This window comes from Morone saxatilis, unplaced genomic scaffold, assembly GCF_004916995.1.
Source record: "Morone saxatilis isolate NCDOM2014 unplaced genomic scaffold, NCSU_SB_2.0 Contig2, whole genome shotgun sequence".
NCBI lineage: Eukaryota > Metazoa > Chordata > Actinopteri > Moronidae > Morone > Morone saxatilis.
This window is the reverse complement of record NW_023339762.1, coordinates 1,519,639-1,542,550: the sequence shown is the minus strand read 5'-3', so window position 1 is coordinate 1,542,550 and position 22,912 is coordinate 1,519,639. Positions and strand designations below refer to the sequence as shown.

Below are 22,912 nucleotides of genomic sequence, written 5' to 3'. Positions count from 1 at the left end.
ATTCTGATTCTGATTCTGAACAAAAACGTGGTATTATTGATGCTGGAATATAAAACATTTATAGAACATACATGCATACAATACCTAGCATCACAATAAAACATATCAGAAGGAGAACGTTTGGTGAGATTTACAGGTGAGATTTCTATCAAAAACCTTAAAGCTGCAGTAGGTGAATCTTCTAAAAATATCAGAGAAAGATTAGACCATTAGGAGCATTAGGAAGAGCCAGAGGAACCTAATTGTTTCACAGATTATCCGTCTCATATACTACTGTCAGAATATAGTGAAAGTTTATTTAAAGTATTGAATAGTTATCTACTGCAGTTTTAATGGACAACTTCCCATCCTGTACAATGGTTGTGCCACCAAATGCTACTTTACATTTGCTACAACATCGACTATGACCACACACATTTACGAAATTATAAAGTAGGAAGACAGTAATAACCAGTATTCCATTTTTATTTAACCCAGTGAATCTTCTTTAAAACCAGCCATCAATAGACTCTCTCTCTGGTGACTCTCAGATTGTTAGATATAATCAGCCTGTGATGTTTGGTGCATGCCAGGGCTCATTCTGTCATGAAATCATGCAATTTGCAGATCTGTTTTTGTTTATCCCGCTTTCTTTACTGACTGAATAGTCGAAAATTAATTGACTAATCATGTTAAAATAAAAGCTAATGTTGCTCTGAGTCAGCTGTATGTGAAAATGATGCGGCAAAATTATGATAATATCAGTTCGGTCAGTGCTGCCCCCTAGGTTGCCAAAAAATGGTATTAATGCAGCTGTAACATAAATAAAAGACTGGGGTCATTTTTGACTATTTTGTCCAAAAATGAGAGAAAACTTATTTCATACACTTAAAATCAATAATAAACAGTGATATTAGAAAGCTATGTTGACTGTGTTACAAAGAATATAACTGATGGTTTTGGCTCTACAATATTTACTCTACTGAATATTTCAACATGCCATCACATTAACTATTGTATATTTGGTTAGGTATTGGCAGCAATACAAAACAACACATCCACAATCTTCAGTTGACCAAAACTGCAGTGTAGTACATCAGCAATTTCTGTGTTCATTTATTTTACAGTGGATATCTAGATTTAGGGCATGCACAGCATCCCTGCAATTAATTTGCAGTAGAAACATAGAAGTGTGCAATAGTGGTAACAAAGAGAAGCAAAGGCAACATGCGGATGGAGGGAGATAAAAAATATCACGTTAGGAGATGAATTGTGTGAACATGCAGCGAGCTGTGAGAGAAAACACCTTCAGACTGCAGTGTCTCCTCCTCGAGATATAAATACCATCCCAGACATTTTACAAGGCCTCTTTGCACATCCAGGATATTAACTATGGGTGTGATGCCTTTACTCGTCAATTATGGGTACAAAAATCATTTCAACAGCAGCGTGGCATAATACCCGAGTGAATCACATCACCTATTAGACAACCACAACAGCATGCCAACAGAAGCCAAATGAAGAAAGATGAAAAGGGCACAAAAATATCATAACTGAATCCAGAAAATAACTCATATAAAGCTGGAACGAAGAAATGGGGTACACTCTAAAAAACAATTAATCAAACACAGTAAACCACACACACACAGTAATCCCATTATAATTACCAGTAAACCACCACGATTTATAATTCTAGTGATGTGGACATTATTGTCCTGCTGTAAGAAGATTATATCTTTTAATTTATACACAACAGAGTCTTACACTAGGACTCCTGTTGTCCAGTCTGGGGATTTACCATTAGAGACTATCCTATCACTGTTCACTGGAGCACAGCTGACAAACTGCAAATTAGACCACGGGCGACTCACAGACCTTGAGCCTCACCCTTCACCACAGGGAAAAACACAGAGCTCAGTATGTCATCAGATCACTCAATATCTCCCTCAGCTTTTCACTACCTTTCACTGTGCTCCTTCTGTTTAACTTGGATTCTCACTCTCACACCAATCACAGCTGATGAGGAGAATGTGTCTTGTGGTCATATTGGAGGTCCTCCATCTTGGCAACAATCAAGTGTGCCACCGGAGTAATTACAGACTTGTTTCATGTTTAATTTGAATCAATTAATACAGTGTTTCCCAGGTTTTTACCTTAAGGAAGCCTTTTTCTATGTGACATAATTAACAGATATTTCCTATTATAAACAACAATAACAGTACAGTACAACTGATAAACTGTACAATGAACCCAAATAGTGAACACAATAACTGCAGGAAAACAAGTGAACAAGTGATTTGGATGAGTTTAGAGCAGATTATTTCCTGTGACTGATCAGAGATGAGATTTACTCTGAAGTTTGGTATCTTTTTACACTTTTTTCTTCTGTATTATTTATTTTCTATTTTCTAACAATCACACACTACTATCATACTATCTAAACTATAGAAAAATACAATTTCATGTAGTTTCCTTCACAGAAAACCACTGAATTAATACATTGATACATTTTTGAAACTTAACAACTGGTTAATCAAAAATGCCATTAATTAATAATTAGTTAATTAATTAATTAAGACTTTACATTTGATTTGATATTGTATTGCATTACATCAGGCAATTCATTTGAAATTTAAGTTTTAATTGTTATATATAATCATAGATGTCTAATCACACTGAAATGTGTTTGAAACATAGAATTTGTTTCCTGCTCTAGCATTTACAGTTTCCATTTCAGGATCGCTTAAAGATGGCTTACCTTTTTCTCGTAAACAATCACAGCTGACATGTTAATATTCACTGTTTCACATAGTGTGTATCCTTGATGCCTAAAACATTTTTAAAACATATTTCTTCCTCGTAAAACAAATTTTTTTTATTATTATTATTATTTTTTTTAAACCTGCACTGTTCACATCCATGTTTCAAAAGAGTTTTTGTCACTGCCTTTGTCGGCGCATTGCTGCATTTCTTGGTACAGCCAACTGTGCAGTGGAAAGTCTGAAACCACTGTCTATCCCGCCCCTGACATGACAAAGCATGTGAAAGTGTATCCACATGAATGAGCAAGAATTAACAATAAATGGTATAAACATGGCTCCATAGCACAATTTATTAATTATCATTAAAACCTTGTAAAAGCCTGGAATTATTCTGGTGGCACACAGGCCTACGAATACTTTTATTTCTGGGGGTTTTGGCTTTTCAGAATATGAGCTCTGCTGTGTCCGCGCTTCTTCTTAAAGCAACATTATGTAACTTTTCTACCTCAAAATAACAGCTTCAACATAATTTTGACGCAGGCAATGTAACTGGACTCAACAGCTTATTTGGACATAGCTAATGGCAGAGGCTAAGAGGATGAAGGAGGAAGCTAAGAAGAGAAAAAGAAAGAGTGGCTGAGCAAGAAGCCGCTGGACAAGAGTAAATGTAGGACTGACTTTTAGTCGTTGGCGACAGCTTTGTGACCTTCCCATGACATTTTCCAGCAGTTTTTCTTGACAATACAGGACTTGCTTACAAATGGTCAAATAAGCTGCACTTTCAGGCAAATTGACTATGTTTTACTTTCCTCTAACCGTAACATTAATTTGGCCACAGCCCATAAGTAACAGTCCAAATAAAGCAGAATGTAGTTATTTTTACAAAAAATTATCTTCTAAAAAGTAAAAGTGTTTGTTGCACATACAATTAACATCATTGCGCATATATTTATCAACAACTGTAAATTGCGGCTGTGAAAAAAATAAGATGATGCTGAAAAGATCACTGCAAGTCACTGCCACTGATAGACGATAGAAGTGTCATACAGGTTATCCTACCAACAGAGTTTTAAACAAAATACACACCTAGGTTTACACTGGTGATCTGAGTGACGGGCCAAAATACAATAAAAAATCTCCAGGAAAACATAGAATATTATTATTATTATTTCCAGGTGTTTCCATGCTTGGAAAACCAGTCTCTAAATTACCAGTCTCCAGGTTTTCCAGGACACTTCTTGCTGTTGGACTAGTCAGTAATATTATCTGGCTTGCTATGTCTTGTGTTGTGGCACTTGCTTGATGTTTGGCTGTGTTAGCAAAGTTGTTGATTTGCTAGATCATAAGTAATGTAATTAATGAAATGCAGGTGTACAGATCTTACATAGTGTTGCTTTAAGTAAGCTAATGAGTTAGCAGTTAGCTGTTGGTGTCTGTGATAAGGAAAATGGGAAACGTCACATAACAAATTCTTGTCAGGAATTGCTGTTTTTCTTATCACCAAACAGAATATCACAATAGCCTTTTTTTGCGAGCCCTCTGTCACCTTCAGATTTAGCCATAATTATAAAACACCCACTACGCTGAGCCCTTTTTCTCCTATCTGCCTTGATTGATCTTTGCTTTTTCTCCTAGTTTGACTATTTTTTCCTATTTTAGGGCTGCAGACAAATGGAAGAACAGACCTCTCGTCTTTCTCTTCATCCTGCGTTCCCCTGCCCGGCAGCAAGGCACAAGGAGACAAAGGGTTAAAGTCAACATGCAGAAAGAAGAACAACAGTTTGTAGACAGTAAGAGAAGACAGGAGGAGAAGAAGCATCAGGAGATTATCAGCAGTAGTGGTTAAGGCTGAGGCATTCTGAACAGCAGAGATTTCTCTTTAGATACTGGTGTTGCAGTGCATCCCTACAGGATTTCCAAACTTTATTTAAACTTTATCAGACAGATAAAGTGACACAGGAACACACACATCCCACTTATGATTTTTAAAAAATACTACATTTTCCCCACAATCCGCCACTTTATTATGTAACTAAACTTTTTTACTTATCTGTCCAGAGTCCAATCTAGACTCACCTTGTGGTTGGCGATCTTTTTTTCCTTTCACAGTGGACGGCATCAAAAAATGCAGCATTCCAAAATCGTAGTGTATGCCTGACAGAGAGAATGGATGACATTTAATAGGTTTCCTGCATGACCTGACCATTCCTGCCACTAGGGATGGGGCTACAAATTAAGGAATTTATATGTATGTATGTTTACTCAAGAACTTGTGCTACTTCGACTTCCTTCTCATATTTGCGGAAACTTTCACTATATCCTAACAGTAGTACATGAGACAGATAATCAGGTTCCTCTGGCTCCTCCTAGTGCTCCTAAACTCGGTATTTGGCCACAGACATCGACTGGCATGAAACGAAAACCAAATCAATCAGAGCTGAGGAAGATGGAAAGACACTTTGGTTTGATAATTGATTGTTGAGTCTGATTCCAAGTGTACCAAAGTGGTTGTTATCGTTCAGACCCGGTGGATTCTTGCAAATGCCATTAGGAGCACTAACAACTATAGCAGGTCAATCACAATACTAAGCATAGAGACGTTGATTATGCTGCAGGAGTGACTTGAGAGGTTTTTATGAATGTTTTGGTGTTTTTTGGGGTCACCACTGATATCCATTGTAGCTGCTGGAAATCCAAGTTGACAAAGGCTGCAGTCGAGCGTAAAGGAGAAAGGCACCGTGTATTTAATACTCAAAAGGTAGATTTTCTCTGGAGTATATAGTTATGAAGTCCAGTCCATTTTCCTTAATTTAATTTAATCATCTTTACTAGGGCTGCACAATTAATCAAAATATTATCGAAATTGCAATATGCAATCCGCAGAAGCTGTAATTTGTTTGATAAAGGTAAAATGTGACTGATAGCATTATAATGAAGCACTGTAGTTCTGAAGAGATACACTGGCCTACAAATTTTGTGTGTTTGTTTGGTACAGACCCCAAAAATGATCATGATTTGAATAGTTTTTTCAGGGAAAATCTAATTTGTGATGGAAAAATTATCATTCACAAACAAATCCAGAATCATATCGCAATCTCTCTCAGAACAATAACAAAAATGTTTTTACCATATTTTTCTTTTTAACCAAAATTACTGAATCATTGAATGAATTCTTCCTTAGTCTCTGTAGACAGTCTTGTTTGAGAGATATAATGACCACATAATGAGCTTCTTAACAAGGACAGATGTTCTTTGTGGACAGAGTTTCCTCAATTTACCAGATGGGCTGCTGCTTCAGGTGGGTGTACAGGTACACCTTCTCTGCTTTCTTATCCTCTGGAGCCTCAGACACTGGGGTAGAAGAGAAAAACATGACACTGGCACAGCATAATCAATGTTTATGAAAACTAACAAAGCAGTGGAGCTGGAGAAAGAAAAGGCTTTTTTTGAACTGTCTGTTGCACTGAGCTGCAGCTCACGTCTTTTGTTGCACTGTACCTGGTGATATGGGCTTTGTCTCAACTGGGCTTTCCCCATCCCTAGAAATAAGAATGAGAGAAAAGGAGTAAGGAATGAAAACTATGCATGACTGTGTTAATGAAAAGTATTCAGAGGGGGAGATGCCTTTGCTCACTCTGTCTTGGGAGCCATTGAGCTCCTCAACTTGCTCTCTAGGCCTCCGAAGAAGCCTTTGACGTCAGTCTTTGATGTGTTTTTAAGGAGGCGCTCAGCGGCATCCTTCTTCCCAGACAGCCAGAAGTTGGCCTTGTTGAGGTACGAGTCCAGACCAGGTGGAGGACCACCGCGATCCAGAAGCTCCGAGGGAGATGGTGGGGACTTCCCTGAACAAGAGGAAAGCAGAGAGTTCATCTATCTGTATTAATTAAATATATAGCAATAAAAGCCAAATTGCTCAAACATCAAGTTGTCCTTTTAATCCAATGTCCCTGTGATGTCCTTGGTCCAACGCACTGCAGACTGTTCAGGCTAAAAAACAGTGTACAGAGCACGCATTGTACAGTTGACAGACAGCACCTTGCTGTTTAATCTCACAGGTGTTGACATCATGTGGCCTGTCTGAAATTTGATGGAGCAATTAGCTTCATCTTAGCCAGCTGCCACTCACTGAGCTGGAAATAAAAACAATAATTTGTGTTTTGGATGGATCCCTCAGTTCATAGTTTCTCACACTAAGAACTGAAGCCCCTTTTCACACAAACACTTTTATCCCAGAGATAACGTAAGCCCAGGACTATACGATTCACATTGCACTTCTACTAGCCCTGGGGTAAATGTCCCATGGAACATGGACTAATGTTTACATTTATGTTTATGGCTCTAGATGGAAACTACTGGGAAGAGAAGTGTGGACCAGGAGTACCCATTTTCCAACAAATTAGCTCTGGTTCTTGAATCGGTTCCACTCAGGATTCAACAACACTCAACTATAAATAATATCCTTATTAGGAATAAAGTGTGAAAGCTTTTTAGCCTGGGGCTATCACCTTCCATAGCCTGGAGCAAAGAGAAAGTTCTAAGAATGCTTTTAGCCCTGGTTAAGTGTACTGTGAAACAACATAAAGACTTCTGTAGAACTGTCAACATGCACAGTTACTCTTCCTTTGAACCAGGTATGTTTCCTTGCAGGGAGACCTTTTTTAGCCATTCACCACTATGCAAAGCTGCCTATAGTGCAGGTGTACTTTAAAATTATAGCAGACCTGACTGCAGACAGATGCTGGTGCAATGTACAGTGCCATGGTAGATTCCTATTCACTCAAAGCTTCCTGCTTGCATAAGCACAGGCACTACCATCATTGCACATGTGGTTGTGGTGTTGTTGCAAGAGAAGCCGCAGGGTCAATCAGCACTGAGGGGTGATACTCACCAAGATGCACAGCTGGTTTTGTTTTTGCTGTGCAACTCTTTTCTCAATTCAACACCATGTTGTGTTTACGTTTCAAAGTCTGGCACATGAACAGACAATACGTGACTGAAGAGAGACTGAATTAGACCTTACCACTGTAGTAGTATGTGAAGCACATAGTCATGAGGTTTTTGGCCGGGCTGTAGTCGTCCATCTGGTAACATCTGTAAACACATAATTTCTTTAGTCATGACCTCACTGCTAGAATTGATCAATTTGTCACTAAAAGGATACGTAGGTGATGCTCTATATTTTTAATATTGTTAACAAATTCCATGAATACCCACAATGGGTTTCTGCTATTAATAAATAAAAAGCATATATAAGATATATCTTCTTGTTCTGTAACTCCATTATTGTCCACATAAAGTGATATGCTCCTTCAGTACAATGAAGAGACACACTGTAGTTTATTTTGACTCAATCCCACCAGAGCAATATATATACATATATTATTATTTTTTTTTTGTATGCCTTAAAATCAAAAGGCCTTGTGACCCCTCTGAAGCTTGGCAACACCCAGGTTGGGAACCACTGTACTAGAGCATCAAATGTGCATTAATCCTTACAGCATCGACAGATTTTTGTCTTTTCGTGGGAAATGTTCTCACAACAATTACAACTTTTTATATTATTGCTAGCCTTATCCTTTACAGTCAAACAGCATAGACAACTACAGTAAGTTGGTCTCCAACAGGGTCAACCGCATACAGACTCACTCGAAGAGTACAACTGCAAAGGACTGCACCAGTCGGTAGAAGGTGGCTTCACTCACACATTTAGAGTGGCAGCGCTGTAAATACAAGTATGACAAAAAAGTTATAAGCTTATTCAGGATAAAGACAAGATCTCAACAACCATAAGCTTACACAAGTTAAAGAATAAAAAGATTTCCCATATTCACCTGTGCGCTGACGTATTTGGCAAACCACTCCCTGCCTTTGCCGTTTTCTCCGCTGCACAGCTCTCCAAAACGAGCCTTCTCTTCCTGGTCAAAGTCCTCCCTGTGAAAACATGGGCCAAAAAACTCATTACAGCACTAATTTAAAGACCTTGTGAAAAAACAGTATCATCACAGCTGGTTTTGTTTACTTAATGACTTACAAGATCGAAATGTCCTGTCTCAGATTCTTAGTGCAGAAAGCTAAACAGAACGCATTCAATCAAACATACATCACTCAATTGTTCATAGTAGTAGTATAGTAATAAGTTTGGGTAGATAGAAATGTTTAAAAAAAATTGTAAGCTAGGTTGATGTAGAAGATTTGTGTGTGAACAAAAATACAAAAAGATTGGCAAATTTTTAAATAAATGGAAAATGGACAGCAATTATATAGCACCTTTCTAATCGTCTGACCGCTCAAAGAGCTTTACACTACACGCCACATTCACACACCAATGCATATCATCAGGAGCAGTTTGGGGTTCAATATCTTGCTCAAGGACACTTTGATATGTAGCGAAAGGAGCCCATACTTCCTGTGCCCCAGCTGCCCTATATACTAAATATATTCTGTATTGCTAGTGACGCATTACAACCCAGCAATAGCACACCTTGTTTTCATAAGCTTACAGCTAATGCTAACAGGTAATCAAGGGAATACTTCACCATTTTGGAAATGTTTGGCAGAGAGTTAGAAGAGAAGATGGGTTTTATCAGCATTGGACAGAGCGAGGCAAAGCTATGCTAACAGGCTACTGATTGTAGCTTCACATTTAGCATACAGCCTGAAAGTACTACCAATCTTCTCACTAAACTCAAGACAATATGTTTATTTCCACACATGTTGAGCTATTCCTTTAAGGACTTTTTCTCTACAGAGTGACCAACTGAAGAACCTAGACAAGAAAGCCACAGTCAGTGTCACGCCAGTTTGCAAAAAATGGTAACGGATGAGTGTATCACAACATCTCAAAACATTTTCAATGCAAATAAAACTCATTTTAAATATCCAGAATTTACAGGTCAAATCTTATTGCACCCAATGTCTTCTGTGATTATTTTTTCAATTTTTCCGTGTTGTTGTTAGCATGTCGACCAATCAGAGAATGTGTAGGAATATGTGTGAAATTTAGCCCATTGCCCTATCTACAAGATCTATAAAGCCTAGAGCTTTTTTTAAAATATAAAATATATTGCCTATTTCGATAGTGACAGCTGAAGAGAGAGAGGAAAGGGGGGAGAGACAGAGGGCATGACAAGCAGCAAAGGGCCACAGGTCAGAGTCAAACTGCTGCAGTAAGGACTCAGCCTTGGTAGAAGGGTCGCCAGCTCTACCAGGTGAGCTATGAGGGCAAGCGACCCTTAATAGAGCTTTAAAATAAACCATATTTCAAAGATGTAAGCAAAAATGTAATTAAGTAATCCTAGACAATGCAACTATAATTTAACTACACATTTTGAAATGTAATCTGTGCAGAGATTACATACACCACAGATTACGGAAAATTGGACGAGACGAGGAGCCTGTGGATGCTAATACAGCTAGCACAAGCAACAACACGCAAGACACAGATACTTAACACTTTGCAGCCACAACTGAGCTACAACTGGACCGAAGTCTATGGTAATCACGGCAAAAAGGCTTCTTTGTCTGTTTTTGTTGGAAAAGCAATGAACACAATGACATGAAATTCTGAAATGAGACATTTGTCTTCCATTTTGTTTCCAAAAAAAGAAATTTGGGGTTTCCCGGTATTTTATAAAATATATTTATCTGAAGGTAAGCAATGTCACTTTTATAAAATTGGCTTATTTTAATTTAGAATGGAAAGTAAATGTCTTCATTAAAATGTTAAGAACTGTACCAGATGCATCATAGGGCATCACATTGTATCACACCCAATTCTTACATATATCGCTTTGCTTACAGTATCGTAAGCATATTAAAATGCATCGTCCCTGAACTGTATCTAGATACATATCGGATTGTCTTAGAAGGGACAGATGCACACCCCTACTTACTATAGTACATTATGTTCATCTGGACATCTTACTCAATATGAATCTACTAGCAGTCATGAAAGATGACTGGACTGTCCTAAAGAAGGTAAAGAGGGCGAATGTCATTTCGTCAGCTTTGGAGTTGTCAAGGCAAGATGGATTATTAGAGATGAGGTCGACTTGCTATCTGTGGACCGCTGACCAACATATGGCAAATTACCTGACATGGTATTCAGCAAGGTCAGAAATGATTGGGCCTGCAGCAGATATACCAGAAAGAGTTCAATAAACATAGCTACCCTGCTGATATTTAGAAGCCTCCTTTTAACATTTCACCCTGCTCACATTTGATTTCTCAAAAGTTCATGTTGCACTGTTGTCCCCCATGGGCCTCTGCTGCTGAGTCACAGGAATCTCTGACCGGGTGAATGTTTCTAGACATTCTGGGGGACAAAAATGGAACAATGTTGATCTGAATATAAGTGAAAACACAGCCTAAAGCAGGGGAAACTGTCGGCGCCACACAGCCGAGAAAAAGGATGACAAAACAAATCACTGCATCAAAAAATGTAATAAATAAAACAACTAACAAAAAATAATATGAAAAAAGGGGTAAGATGAGGAGAAAAGTAGAAATAAAATACCCAGCAGTGCACTGTTGATTGATGATTGATGCCGGAGGGGCCCATCCGGTCCATCTTAAACAATATTAACCACTCTCTGAGATGAGCTGATGCAGCTATGGGGCACCTTCAGCGTTTCGCTCTTCCCCTGCATTCATTATATGGTGGCTGCCATCCAACCACACAATGCTCACTGCCCCAACAGCCACAACATCACTCACAGAAGAGTGCCTGCAAATGGCCTGCACATTTCACTACAAATATGCATATATGTTCTTTTGGACATGTAGCATTCAATCAGCAAATATGATATGATCTTGAAAATTACTGATTCTTTTCATTGAAAGAGTCCACCGATTTAGTATTGCACTCCCACAATACTGCCAGCAGAACCAGAGTTGGCTCAATGTTACATTTGTAACATCTACAATTAACATTACCCAAGCAAGCATGCTAGGAATTTCTCGCATTATACAAACTAAATAACAAAATATTGGTGTTATGTTCAGAACAATATGTGTGAGAAATTAGTAGCTTATCATGTGTAAATACATAACTGGCTGGTCACAAGGTACCCCTAACCCCTGTTGTAAGCGGATCTTGGTTCTGGACCAGCAAAGTGTTTTCCTGGCCACTGTCAAAACGCAAAAAAAATGGTTCAAGATTGGGCACTGGCTCTGAACCAGCCCTCAAATTGCCTTGGTGGAAAAGGGTAAGAGTGACATACAGCATATATACCCTCTATGTTTTTTCTTAGTAAATTCTCTTCTGTGGTTTGACCTCATATTCAAAAATCGGGTCAAACAGACCTTGTACATACATATGGTTCATTATAAAACAGAAGAAAAACATATTTTTTCCTTACTTTCCATGAAACACCTTCTCCACATAAGCCTTCATGAACTGCCTCCTCTCCACTGTCTCAGTGTCAGCGTCCTCTCCACTGTGAGCTGATGAAGAGGACGACCTCCTCAGCTCCCACATATGAGAGGGCGGGTCCATGTCGTTCTCGCTGTCTGCCGACTCTGTAGCATCGCTGTCATTATCTCCTTCCTCTGGGTGGTGGTGGCGGTGGTGGTGAGAGCTGGGCTCAGTTGGCACCATGGGCTCTGGCAGTAAGGGCTTCTGGTGGACTCCCATGGAAGACGCCGGCTCTGGGGAGAAAAGGTCTGTATGGCCTTGTTCCTGGCCTACATCTACACCAAGAGTTGTGGCCTCTGAGGGCATGTCAAAGTCTATTAGGTTGTCCACTGCGACGCCCTCCATGTGGGAATTAAGTCCCTTTCTTTTAGCTCTGCAACAGTGCTTTCAGAGTGAGCTATTCGGTGCTCTGCAGGAACATGAGGGTGGACACATACGTAGTTGCTAGTTGGAGGTTTCAGCTGAGGTCACTGTTATTATTGGGTTTGGATTTTGCAGACCCTCCCACCCCCGAGGGTGCTGACATCAAGTGAATTCACAAACCCAATGCATCTGTGAACAAAGGAAAAATTAACACTGTGGTCATCTTGTACATCCAGTTAAATGTACTGGGTAACCTAATAGAACAAAATGGCATTGAGAGGTAAACAATACAGAGAATACACCTCTGTAAGGCTGTGCTTTGAGCTAACGTCAGCATGGTAGCATGCTGACAATGACAATGCTAACATGCTGATGTTTAGCAGGTATAATATTTACAATGTTCACCATCTTAGTTTAGTGAATTAATGTGCTAACTAGGGCTGTGTATTGGCAAGAATCTGGTCAAATGAAACTAACTGGCAATAAACATGTCATTAGTCTTTGGTCATAAAGCAAAGTATAGTATATAGTATCCTGAGAAAAATATGAATGTCAGTTCATCCAATATTTGTCCAGATATTTCAGCCTGGTCCTGATCAGCTGGCTGATATTGCAATCCTTATGCTACATGGCTAACACGGCTAAAAATAAGAATTTCAACTGAATCTTTAGCCTGAATCTTTAAAAAAAAAAAAAAGGTCCACATAAAGCTGCTGCCAAAAAGGAGGGAGGAAAAATCACTAACACTAACTGCTGTTTAGCAGACAGTTTGGATTTTACTCAATTTCTATTTGTCCAAGTGCTTGGACCTGACACTATCTGAGGTGTGTTTAATTTGTCCTTCCTACTGAGTGTTTTATCCCCTCTCTCACTAGATCGCGTTGCCTACCAGGATGTAACTTAGAGGAAGGGAAATGTTTGCTTTTGTCATCATAAAAATCAACTCTATAGGCCTTTTTCCCAGCAGACATTTTGGCATGTCACAGACAGATAATCACAGGTGCAGGTAATGAAATTAATAATGGCTGCAGCCTCTTAGGTGTATCAGTTTCAAAGTCTTTCTGTTGTCCATGCTGTATACTTCAATGGTACAGAGCAATCATTAATGATCTCTGTTTCTCCTATGCTTTCCCTAAAGCCTGATAATCAGGCTAAACATTAGGGTGAAACACTTTGCCATCACAGTAGAGAAAGCACAGGTGTTACTATTAACATTATTGATGATGGCTGCATTCCATTTAGGTAAGCTATTTCTTGGGTCCTGTATTATGCACACTAGAATGAATACTGGGACACTTATAGGAGTTCTCCAATGGGACTTTTGGCCATGTTGAGTCAAACCATGTGGCACCGATTTGCATTTCCATTGCCAGTTTAAGCACACCTAGTTGTGCTGCGCAGTGCTCGAGATGAACCATTTGCACAGTCATGATTTTGTTTTAGTATTATTGCAGTCTAACGTTGTGTTCATGTTAGTCAACATTTTCCCCTGTTTTCAGAGGTTTTATAGATACATGTCAGAAAATAGTGACAAATGTTGATCAGTGTTTCCCAAAGCCCAAGGCGACGTCCTCAAATTTGATTATAAGATATTCAGTTTACTGTCATAGAGGACTAAAGAAAGCAGAAAATATTAGTATTTGCAAAGCTGATATCAGAAAATGTGGACATTGTTTCTTAAAAAGGACTCGGAAATGATTAATCCATTATCAAATCTTTCGTTGGTGATTATTTTAATAATTGATTAATCGACTAATCGTTGGAGGTTGGTTTTAATTAAGACGTTGGAAGTGATTCAAAGGTTTGCACCGAGGCTACTTCTCCCGCAGGGAATATGTCTGTTGTACAGAATTGGTATTATAGATGATTATACCAATTTTCGAAGTAACAGCAAAAAAAAAAGTGAATTTGAAAAGTAAGGTTATTTCCTGTAGCTGCTGATCAGGGTAGACATTCAGCTATAAAGAATGTTAGCTGAGCAGGTTTTTGTTGGCTGGCATGAAAAAAAACTTCCTGATAGGATACTCTTGTGCTTCCTTGACCTGAGGTTGTAGAAAGAGACTTTAGGTTAGGACACTGCTGCATATCAGTTTTAAGTTCACAAACATAAAAGCAGAAGAGAACAGGACACATCCTAGAATTGCAGCTGATCAAATAAGGAGACTCTGTAGCTGTTAGTGTAAGCAGCAGTTCCACATTGTGATTTAAGCTCATAACGTGGCAACTTGTACTTAAATATCATGCCCAGAGTTGCTTTAAACATGTTAGGTGTACCTTTTGCTTGTATTTATGAAATCAAGTGACAATTGAAGCTAACTTGTTCCTTTTTAGTCACACGTCAGCATTCATATCATGCAAATAACAGGAAGTTGAAATCATTGATTGAAAACCACAAAGACAGGAAACTCAAATCTTAAACTGCATATCTGATCCGTTCAAACAATTTCCCACAATCACAAATTGTCTGCTGCACTTCTGTACATTTATTGCGTAACTCAAACAGCCCTGTACTCAGCACTGGTTGAATGTCAAATCAATGATTTTATTTGACAGTTTTATACTGCTGACTCTCACTCAGGACTTCCCAGGAATCTTCACCCTGTCCTCACACCCTCTGAGGAGGAAAACAGCAACAGCTGCCTAGCCTTCATACACACACATCCTGCACTTCTCTGTCCTTGGGCTAATCTGCTCCACTAGCTCCTCTATCAGAGGACACTGTTTGGTCTTCTGATTGGACATGCACAGCTATACCGCTGTTAGCCTAAACACACATACACACACTTGCAGGCTTTGGGGCTGCTGTATGTTTGGGCTGCAGCTCTGAAGACGAGGTGGTTATGTAATGCAGTATTTAGTAAGACCCAGGGTGACACATTCAGACAGACACACACACACACAACATGAGGGCAAAGATCAACACACACATATACACACAACCATACACATACCTATATGTAACATGCTAAAATGTCAGCAAAAAAGGAGGAGAAAACAAAATGTAAGAAAATGAATGAATTGCCTCTCAAGCTGAACCTAAATAACTAGGATGGGCCTATATTTAAGCCATCCTGTCGGTTTAAAATCCAATAATTACTGGTTTCAATGATGTGCCATCTGGAGGAGAGTAATGTCCTTCAGCCACTGCTGAAACTGCAGCTGCTGTAGTTGATGACATTGTAGATCTGTCCAAAGCTTTTGATACTAATATTTTGTCAAATAAGCAGCTTTTCATTGGTTTTGGTGACTCTGCTATTGTTGCTGTGGCTTCAAATCAGGTGTCAAACAAGGATCAATATTAGGGCAACTGTTATTTACTCTAAACAGAAATATTTCTTTTTCAACTGAACATTGCAATGATCATTTTTATGCTCTTAATATCATCTTGTACGTCACTGGCTCCACAGGTAGGAAGTACTGAAGTAGCTTTTTTAGGTATCTGTACATATTTTTTTTCAGACAACTTTTTACTTTTACACAAATATAATATGTCTTACATTTTCAAAACAGGATTGTTACTTTAGTTACTTTGAACTTTAGTTTAGTTTTGCCACCTCTGATTGGCTCTACCGCAACCCAGGCTTTCTCTGCAATGCTTTTTCTGCTTTTGAGGACCTTCTATTCATTTGAAGCTTCTGAAAAATAAAACATATTTTTAAGCAATTTTTGGTATTTAACATGAAAGATCTCTGTATTTGTGTTTTTGTCTGTGCTCCACTCACGATTTGAAGGGTGATGTCAGGTACCTCTGTGCACCAGTTAGGGTTGAGCAACAATCTGATAACAGTTGGTGGGTTGTTTGGCCACTGTCAAACAAATCTGATCAAACCACACCCACACAGTCCTGATGGAGTTTGGGTGTCAAGCTTGATAAATAATACTTTTTTGTTGTTGTTTGTTTTAACTTATTTTATCAGATTTTTTACAGAAATACTTAAATTTGTATTTGTATTATGTATGTATTATATTGCTCTAAACTCCAAGAAGCCACATATACATTTCACAAGAACGAGAGCTGGGATGTTTCTACTCTGATCCATTCTCTTCAACTCACTTCTTCTTTAATAACAGGGCAAAACATTATGCACTCCACTATATGTATCTATACTGGATTATTCTGTATGCTAATGCTTCGCCAACAAACATAAACCACTGGAACCACTCAAATTCTGCTTAATATTAGGTTTTCATTCATATGTGTTTATGTGTTGGAATTATTATAGTTTTGTATTTTTTGTTAGTTAAGTTAGTTTCCAGAGTGGGATTGCTCATTTCAGTTTAGTCTTAGTTTCAGTGTTAGTTTTGTTATTATAATATGGAGCTATTTGTCAGAATAGGTATTACAGTACAAACACAGTGACTCACAGTTAGGGTTAGTCAGTCTCAATAAATGTATGCACCAACGCCTCCTCGTGCTTGCTGTGTTAACAGATTTGACCAAACTGACAGAGACTAAAACTAAAGACATTTCCTTTATGTTTTTATTTTGGTTAGTTTTGTAAGTACTTTGTGTGGCCAATAAAAACAAGTAAGTTGTTTTTATTGGCCACAGCCAACACAGACACACACACACACACACACACTGGAGTGCTCAGTAAATCAGTGTTCCTTCACTCAGACTGCAAAGGTTGCAGAATTTCTGCTTTCATGAGCCTGAAGGGGAGCCCACACCTCCAACACACACATGCATAAACAAACACTAAATGACAACCTGCCCCTACACCCCCCTTGAGGTAACGTGCAGAGAGGGAGGTGCTTCTTTCACGGTGGAAGACCTGAGTGATTTAGTGGAGGGGATCTCTGCTTGTTGCTGTCAAATGTGCAGCACAACAGCATCACAAGACCCGTCCTGCACCCTCTTCTCATCTACAGTGCACTTAGTATGATTCACACATGGAAGCGTTATGCAACGTGGCCCCGAGCCTCTCCCACCACCCCCAGGAAATATTATTCAGCACACTCGTCCGCAAAAACATCGCTTGAGCAAGATATGAGCGAGGCTGGTACCCTCAACACTCGCGCAGTTTCACAGTTCATCTATCTCTGTCACCCTGGCTTTATGAGCAATGTGCGGCAAATGCAAAGCAATCAGTCAGCTTTTCTTCCATGTCAAATACAGTATTATAGAATATCAATTCAGCATGTGGGCAAGGTGCTTTCAAAGGCCCCTTCTCAGGCCACTGGTCCATTACCCAAAGTGCTCTCTCAGGCATTCCTGAACAATGCTCAGCCTGACTGAGGTAGGAACCAATACCCAACTGGGGACTTCCCCGACCCACAATCCTTTGCCTTCCTCGTGTAAGTTGAGAGGGCAAGTTGCTCAGAATCCTCATTATTGTGTCTACTGGGACGTCTAAGTCACCAAAACATAGGCAGAGAATGCATTCCTTGTCTCACCACTTTTGACACTCCAAAAAGCTGTAGTTTTCTTCCTTCTCTTCTTGTGGGTGGCTTTAAGGTTGGTATAACCCTATTGCAGTATAATTCTATGACAGTATTATTAATATATTCTCTAGGAGATTGTTCCAACTCTTCATTTACAAGTGTTTCCCAAAGCACAAGCTGACGTCCTCAAATGTCTTGTTTTGTCCACAACCCATTGATTAATTCAATAGCTGACTAATCAATTAATCAACTAATTGTTGCAGCTTTAATCATATTATTATTACTGACAGGAATGATGGCCAAAGCTATGAAAATAGTGTTCTAAGTGTAGGAATATCGCCACAGCCTCTTGGAAAGTCTGAACCTTATCAGAAAGAAGTGTTTGTCCTGATTACAGGTGTCAACAGGAGCAGTAATAACTTTTATCACCTTCTATCACCAACAAGTAGGAACTACTGCTATGCTGTCTGGCAACAGCTTGACAGCAGGAATAAAGTCACATTGTTAAAATACAGCCTTAAAGCCAAATAATCACTGATTTACTGTCACTTACAATATGGTTGTACATTTTGGTTCCTTTTGGGCACACAGTGTGACAGCTACTGCATGCTACGACAGATGAGTGACAAGCAGAAGTGGCTGATGTGTAGAATGTCAGCTGAGGTTGGCCAGTGTACCAGCGGAGGGGACTGCACTTACTGATATAATCTGCTCACTACAGGCAACACTCAAAACACAGCAACACCACATCTGTTTTCAGGGGAGCGGCTGGATTTCTGGAGACAAAAAAACAGTAGCAGCCCATCATAGCAGCCAACATGAAGGCAATGGAACTGTAAATGGGCTGTGTATTGGCAAAGAATCTGGCCATACAATACGCATCACTTATTATGATTCGATATATTGCAATATATTGTGATACTGTAAGCAAGGTGATATACACGGCCCTCCTTCTCACAATGTGATTGGTTGATGCCTTTATCTGCATTGTGGAAAAAAATGATGATGCATTGTGTTGTCAAAGTACTCATGACATACAGACAACAGTTCCAAAAAAACGAGTGCAAAACTGAAACTACCAGGGTTTGGCCTTAAAGCACTTCCCACTGAAAGACACTCATACTCACTAACAGCATAACAAAGAGAGGTCAAAGAGGACGTGGGCAATCTGCACTAACAATACTAATACCATGACCACCTCTTGACACAGCATGTCAAATGTCTTGTTTCATCCACCCTTCATGTCACATCACAATCTCACATGTAACACAGTGGAAAACAAGTAGAGGCAAAAAGCCAGCCTGCGCAATTCATGCTCATTTAGAAGCTAAGAAATATTTCACGCTTTTTCTCCAGCTTTAAAGACACGAGTGGGAGACAAAAAACAGATAAACCCACGTCATTGATAGCCACAAACATGCACAACTAAAAAAACACTGCAGAGCCAGGGAGGAATGAGCGATGGATGCTGTAAAAGCTGGGAGGAAGTTCTCCCCCATGTGCCCTTCCAGATACCACTGAGCACAGTCTTTATCTGTCAACCCAAAGACCTGGAGCCCCATAATATTGTGTCAGGTTGGCATTTCCTTCACTGGCAATGGTTATTACAGATCCCTAGGTTGATGTAATGGAACAAGATACGTAGAGTGAATACAGTTTTGAAAGTGTAGTATGGGAATCTGTGATGAATTTAGAAATTACTGTGTAAACTGGCTACATGTTTTTTATTTTATTTAATACAGCTCTGCCTCCTGTGTGCGCAGTGTTCACTGTCTGTAGCTATTATATACTCATTATGTACTGCTTTATTTAGGGCCATGTATTATTATTATCTGACATCTGCCTGTGTACCTGCTACTCTATCATAAATGGATAGAACGATACGCCAGACTCCATTAACAAATCTATCAATTTTAAAATCCACTGCTTGTCAGCGAGCGTGCTTACCTGATTGACCACGACATGGTAGTCACTGCAAATCAGCAGCTATTTTCCAATGCGGCATACGTGACAGTACTATAAAGCAGCACATATGTTCTAAAATATCATTATTCTTTGAGACACCTCGCTATAACCCATCATGTAAAAGGGCCGACTTTGTTAGAAGAAGCGTGTTGAACTTACTTGAGGACGAATTACAAAAGTTGAAATGTCTTACAAATACAATGCGCTTGGTGGACGATACATGTGCCGAAAATATATTTATCTCGATAGAGTTGAGAAAAAGCTTTGTGTCATATTTCACTTGATATTAATCTTAGTCAATAATCAAGGTCACCGTATATTGCAACCTTACTGAACGAGGTTTGGTCTGCGCTGTCTCCATACAGGACAACCAGAATCTGCTGTGAATTAATTAGACTATGAAGAGTTTAAAACATATGAATGAAACATACTTGGACTCCCACAGTGCAGACCACAGCTTATTATTTAACACAAATGCTGACCAGTGAGTTCAAGTAGCTGGACTGGGCGCACTTGACAGATAGGAAGCAGCGCTGAATAAACACAGCAAAAGGCTGACGTTTCCTGTAACGTTAGCCGCTGGTCTTTTCAGGTAAACGGGGATACCCCACATCAGTCCGAGGGTGTATCTGCGAATCAAGCCAAACACACATCAGAACAACTCGAATTCAACAATAAAGGCCAAAATATCACGAGAAGATGAAAATAACCATCCTCTTTGACCCCAGGACCATTCAATTAAACCGAAATACATGCAAACATGGCACTCACAAGTCGTAAATACAATAATAAGTCTCGAATGTAAAAGTGTATATTTTATGAGACAACAACAGAAGTAACAACTTTACGTACATGAAATGTCCGTGCTGGCAGTGGGAAAGGGCTGCTCCTCCTTACTGCTGTTTGTGCGTCGTAGGTTTTTGCTCGAGACGGAGGTCTCGAGGCAGAAGAAGAGCGCAGGCGCAAACAGAGGTTAGCACGACGAGGGTGGGGGGACCCAATGACGTCGACGAGCGGCACAGCCAATGAAGCGCGGCCGAGCAGCCGTGGTGCCCCGTGAAGTCAGCGCGAATATTACCGGATGTTTCCTACACAATAAAAGCACGATGACTACATTTGGCCCTCGAGCAACAACAATTTAAGGAAACATTTATTTTGTGGAAGCGTTAACTGGGTTTTTTAATCAATTCTCTCCACTCAAACAGCTATACGCATTCATTTAATGTTTGTCATAGATTATTTAATCAAAAGAGTATAAATATTTCATTCCATAAACAGAACTGAGGGTTAACTGATATTAGGTTTGTTGACCTAACAACTTGTTAAATATTTTTATAATCATAATCTATAGTGTCAGTGTACTCAAAGGTTCTCTTTTGTAGAGTAAATGTTTTATTGTAAGTGCTACGACCGGAAATGTGCTTAGCACTTGCCTACACTAACTTGATGTGGGGTAAGCCCAGATACTGCTCAGAATAACGTCATTCCTTAGCCCGTGATGATGCATTACTATATCTCTGCTAGGTGAATGTTAACATGCAGTTCGCTTATCATTTGAATATGTTGCATGGCGTGTGAAATGTATATGTATATAGCTACGGGAAAACAAATTAGTTCCCAAATTTATGGAAAAATAACCTTTCATTCACTCATCTACATGATTTCTGTTTGCATATACAAACTATGCTATCAGTGTGTTTTAATAAGAGACACATTTCCCTTCTTTGCAATGAAAGCATTTCCTTTAATTACAGCTATGTTACAAAATACATGTCTAAAAAAGACACTTCTATGGAATTAAAAGACTTGGTTAAAGAAGCACTCTAAATCCATTCTAACACAGAGATAAAAGGCAGTAATTAAGCCATTAATGACTAATGAGTACATATGCTGTAGAAAACCCCCACAGATCTAGAGGAGGAAACACAAGATCTGCTGTGGAAACTGTCGACACATGCGACTACTCAAAAGTACACATATTTAACATGCCTTAATTGGTAAACAAAAAGTTGATTTTCAAAATGGGGGAAATCACAAAAATAGGTTTAAAATTCATTTGACATGTAAAATATCAGATTTACACTGGATTATTGAATATTAAGTTGTTTTGAATCCAATGGTAGCAAACATTTGCTATAACTCCTTGTAGTTTTAGAGATGTAGCCATTTCTACTACTATTATATTTAATCATCAGTCACTAGGGGTTCCTCATTTTATCCCACAGGGATCATTATAAAATGTCTCTAAGGTCTGCACAATGACAATCCAGGACCAAGAAAAAGCAACAGATTATCATTTTCTGTTTGAATGTATATTATAACAGCCCAGAATATGTGTGAATCAGAAATGATAAAGATCTGAAATTCCTAATTGGTTGCTCTAGAGGAGTTTTCCTGAAAAAAAAAGCTACTGCTTGTGACTAACAACTAGAAGCATGTTAATAAAAACTCATACTTTGACCCATTTGAAAATAAATCAATGGATAAGTTCTGAGCTCAGCCAGTACTTGAATGCTGCAAATGAAATGATACAATTCCACTGTGGACATTAATGGGTTAATCCACAATTTTTCTTATCCTTCATCACAATCAGGGATTTTGCAGAGTTCCTCTCACACAACATAAGAAGCCAATGGGACACAATGGCACAAACACTGATCTTGCTGTGATGTTTCCCTGCGCAGGGCTGTGGGCTGCATCCTGGCCGAGCTGCTGGCTCACAAACCTCTGCTGCCCGGAACCTCTGAGATCCAGCAGGTGGACCTGATAGTCCAGCTGCTGGGAACACCCAACGAAAACATCTGGCCGGTGAGGCTTCTCTTCAGCATAAACTTGTCTGTGTTATCTGATGAGGAATATACCAAACTGAATTTGTGTGTGTGTGTGTGAGGACAGGTAGAAATCCAAATCGGCCAGTAGAATTGACCGGGGGCTGCCAAGAGGAAGAGAAGACCCCCCCCCCTCTATATATATAGTGTGTTTTTTTTATTTTTGGAGCTGTTAGAATAGAAGAAGGGGACGCGGCGTTACTGAGGCGCATCTG

The 22,912-nt window shown here is 39.3% G+C and overlaps 1 protein-coding gene across 3 annotated transcripts in view; it reads right to left on the bottom strand.

Annotated features, from left to right (window-relative positions):
* The window catches only part of kiaa0513 (KIAA0513 ortholog), a 25,469-nt gene extending 4,610 nt beyond the window's left edge, over nt 1-20,859 (bottom strand). The window contains exons 1-10 of one of the 3 annotated variants that reach the window (XM_035665559.1): nt 20,722-20,804; nt 20,352-20,498; nt 12,101-12,708; nt 8,573-8,672; nt 8,388-8,461; nt 7,762-7,832; nt 6,376-6,583; nt 6,240-6,280; nt 6,020-6,092; nt 4,818-4,895 (exon numbers count right to left, since the gene is read on the bottom strand). In XM_035665559.1, the coding sequence (XP_035521452.1) occupies nt 4,818-4,895; nt 6,020-6,092; nt 6,240-6,280; nt 6,376-6,583; nt 7,762-7,832; nt 8,388-8,461; nt 8,573-8,672; nt 12,101-12,501 (1,046 nt within the window). In that variant the 5' untranslated portion in view covers nt 12,502-12,708; nt 20,352-20,498; nt 20,722-20,804. Of the gene's footprint in view, nt 1-4,817; nt 4,896-6,019; nt 6,093-6,239; nt 6,281-6,375; nt 6,584-7,761; nt 7,833-8,387; nt 8,462-8,572; nt 8,673-12,100; nt 12,709-20,351; nt 20,499-20,721 lie in introns of all 3 variants that reach the window. The other 2 variants (XM_035665558.1, XM_035665560.1) reach the window with 2 other exon arrangements.
* Nucleotides 20,860-22,912: the final 2,053 nt, after the last annotated feature.